General features: G+C 29.5%; 1 protein-coding gene across 1 annotated transcript; it reads right to left on the reverse strand.

The window, feature by feature from the left end:
- Nucleotides 1–97: 97 nt before the first annotated feature.
- Nucleotides 98–1,983, reverse strand: LOC123654551 (UPF0691 protein C9orf116). Its single transcript, XM_045590450.1, has 3 exons — nt 1,815–1,983; nt 1,138–1,224; nt 98–284 (listed from the first exon to the last, which is right to left on the reverse strand). Exons 1-3 carry the CDS (start codon nt 1,981–1,983, stop codon nt 160–162), a joined length of 381 nt encoding a protein of 126 aa, XP_045446406.1. The 3' UTR covers nt 98–159.
- Nucleotides 1,984–3,317: the final 1,334 nt, after the last annotated feature.

Genomic DNA, 3,317 nt, shown 5'->3' on the forward strand with positions numbered 1-3,317 from the left:
TCTTTTGGTAAGTCAATAATGTCTACGAATTTTATTTTAATCCCTTACCTCCCTAAAATAATCACAAATAAACTAATTACAATTTTAAACAAAAGCATATTTTTGTTCATTTATTTTTATAAAAACTAAATTAAAATGAAATAAGAAAATTGAATATGATTAACGATAGCCGACGGGATCCATGCCAGTGTTAAGGCTGTAGTTTCTGTACATTCCCGCGGCTGCGAGGCGGTTTGTAAATGTTTGGCCGGCGGGAAAGAACACTGAAGGCACAGAATAGAATCCTGTGGGAATATGATTTATTTTAATAATAGGTAATGGTTATTTTCAGTGAAAAAAAAAACAACAGATTTTTTTTTTATATATATTGATTTATTTCAGTTCATAACATTTTTTTGTTTATTTAATTACAAGTAAATTGTATTGTATGGATATTAATTCCTTAGTTCAGGTGACTTTTCTTGATGCGGTTATTTAATAATTTACAATAATATTGACTATTGAAATTATAATTATATAAATACAATTCGATTAGCAAAATGGAATATCAAATATTTTTTACTATTATATTAAAAATTAAATTCATGAATATATACGGAACTAATAAATAAAAAAAATCATATCATATCATGTTTATGAAAATGAAACATATCGTAATAACTCGTGTCTTTTATTTTTTAAGTTAAATTAATAACGATTAACATTAATGATTACACAACAAAATTAAACATAAAGAAAATTACATTTTTTCGTATATTATACTTAAAAATATAGAAAGTAAATATTATTTTCCCTTTATTTCATTTAAACCTTATTTCAACGGTGGCGGATCCCTGGCTGTGTTTAGCGAATAATTGCGGTACATGCCTGCACTCGCCAGTTGATTAGAAAATTGTTGGTTCTTTGGAAAATAAGCCGAAGGTATTGTGTGCCAGCCTATAAAATAGGGGTACAAGCACATTTCCTTTTAAAATCATGTAACATATAATTATATACATCTATAATGATTTGCCCTTCAAAGAAACGGTTTGGTAAAATATACAATATTGCAAAATCGTTTTTATCCGCGTTGAAATAGTTTGAAATAGTCAGTAACTTAATCAGACAATATGTAAAAATATATAAAAAAAATATTACCCGGTGGATAAAATCCGTATTCGCTCGATGACGTTCTATAAAATGGATGCTGCTTATTTACTTGACATCCGTAACCGTTGAACCAATCTGCATCAAGATGTACGCAAACATTTGCTTAGATGTGCTAAATATAACCTAGGTTTTTTTTATTGTAAACATATATTAATAAATTAAAAAGAGCATTGCCCCTAAGTTTAAGTCAATAAAACAGCCCGCATAGTGGGTATATAGTGTACTTACTGTACGCAGGTATATCTTTAACAGTAGTAAAACACATTACTTCTTTGTTAATAGAGACCAATGTATGGAAATCGGAATTTTAAGTGATTTCTAGCTACCTTTAATTTTTTTGTGTAAACTAATAAAAACATATTTTATTTTATTTAAACGAATTAATGTCATCAATGTTTCCTAATCTTAAAAAGTAAATAAAACTATTAGAAAGACTAAAGAACAAGCACCTAGTGATCCCTAAGTTCGTACTAATAGAAGAAAATTGCAATTTCCATTTCATAATAGTTTTATTTTATTTTATTATTTTTTATTATTATTATTTTTAGGAAAACTTAGACAATTATATTATAGTTTTGGAATTACTACTAAAAGGCCAATTACAAGTTTTCACTGTTAGGATAGGCAAAATAAATAAATAATTGTAGAAATTATGAGACACTTACGTGGATGTTCAAATCTTTTTGGTAAGTTACAAGTAGCAAACATATCTGAAGTCTTCAGTTCAGGTTTGTTTATTTCCTGCTGAAGACTAGTTCTGTCAATACATGTTGCAGAACAAAACCCCGGTGGAAGTTGTTTATTAGATGCACTTTGAGATTGTCCCTGATTCATCTTAAAAAATTAGCAAAAGCCATAAAAAATAAGTAAGATAATACGTGGAGCCATTACATATACGAAATCGTTGCCTCAGTAACAAAATAATCGAAACTTCGTCACCATGGTTACGATTAACAATATTTTTATAATAATTTGTCAATATTTATAAAAACATGGGAAGCTTAATCATTTAAAATTAAATTTTCTTCTAAAATATCTTTCTTCGCTTCATTAATAAAATTTAATTTGTATCTAACAAATATACCTTAATGCTAAAATAAAATGTATACATAGAGTAATTATTATTATAGAAGATACTTTATAATACTTTTGACTTAAAAATAAAAATTACAAAATAAGGATTATTTGAAATTGTTAAACGAAAAAAAAAGTATATCGCTTCTGCAAATCCACTGAATACGTCACAGTTATCTAAAGTAAATCTTACACTAAATTTTTATTTTTAAACATTATTGTACTTTTTGTTTTTCGCAAAGTAATTTAATCACGTTAAATTATTGTTAACTGACTTCAAAAAAGGTTAAAGGTTATCAATTCGACTGTATTTTTTACGTGGGTTGTTACCCTATAACTTTTTACTTTTTTTTTGATATCGCAGGGTAACCCATTTACGGGTGATATCCAGGATGCCCGGGTAGGCATTCCTAGACCGTATGTCGGCTTAGCACTTGGGGGTGCACTACCGACCAAAACCCCTGCGGGAGCCTTCAGACGCTTTAATTGGAGGGTCCCGGAACTGCAGGCAACAGGATCCCTCCAGCGACAGGCTGGCCTCGGCGAAAAGACCAGACTTCTCCTCCATGGGACTGTCCGGCTCAACCTATAACTTTTTACTAGACGAACGGATTTTAATGATTTTTTTTATTCTAAAGATATGTATATTGGTCCTAGTACATATCTATTAAAACAGTAGTGTACGTGTACGATCCCGATAGGATTCAGTACTAGCTACGAAACTCTTTTACTTACACCTGTACTTTGTTTGCTGTTCACCTGTCCGTCACTAGGCTTTTTTTGGATCCGGGTGTAGTAGTTTTTTTTCATTATTTTGCTACTAATGAAATTATGTTTAAATTATGAAATGGAATGACGAAAATTGGTTGAATTCTAATAATTATGTATTGTGTTTATCTGTTATCTGTACCTATGTCTTTATAATCCAGTGATGAAAAATTAACGAAAATAGACAGTAAAAACACAGAAAAAAAGTTCAAAACACTGACTGTAAAATATACAGTACTGTTGATATCTCAGCGTACGTCTACAATTAGATCATATGGCGTGCTTTCAAATGAATATATTACGTCCTTATCAGTGGTATCGTTACA

This window comes from Melitaea cinxia, chromosome 6 (genome assembly GCF_905220565.1).
Source record: "Melitaea cinxia chromosome 6, ilMelCinx1.1, whole genome shotgun sequence".
Classification (NCBI taxonomy): Eukaryota; Metazoa; Arthropoda; class Insecta; order Lepidoptera; family Nymphalidae; genus Melitaea; species Melitaea cinxia.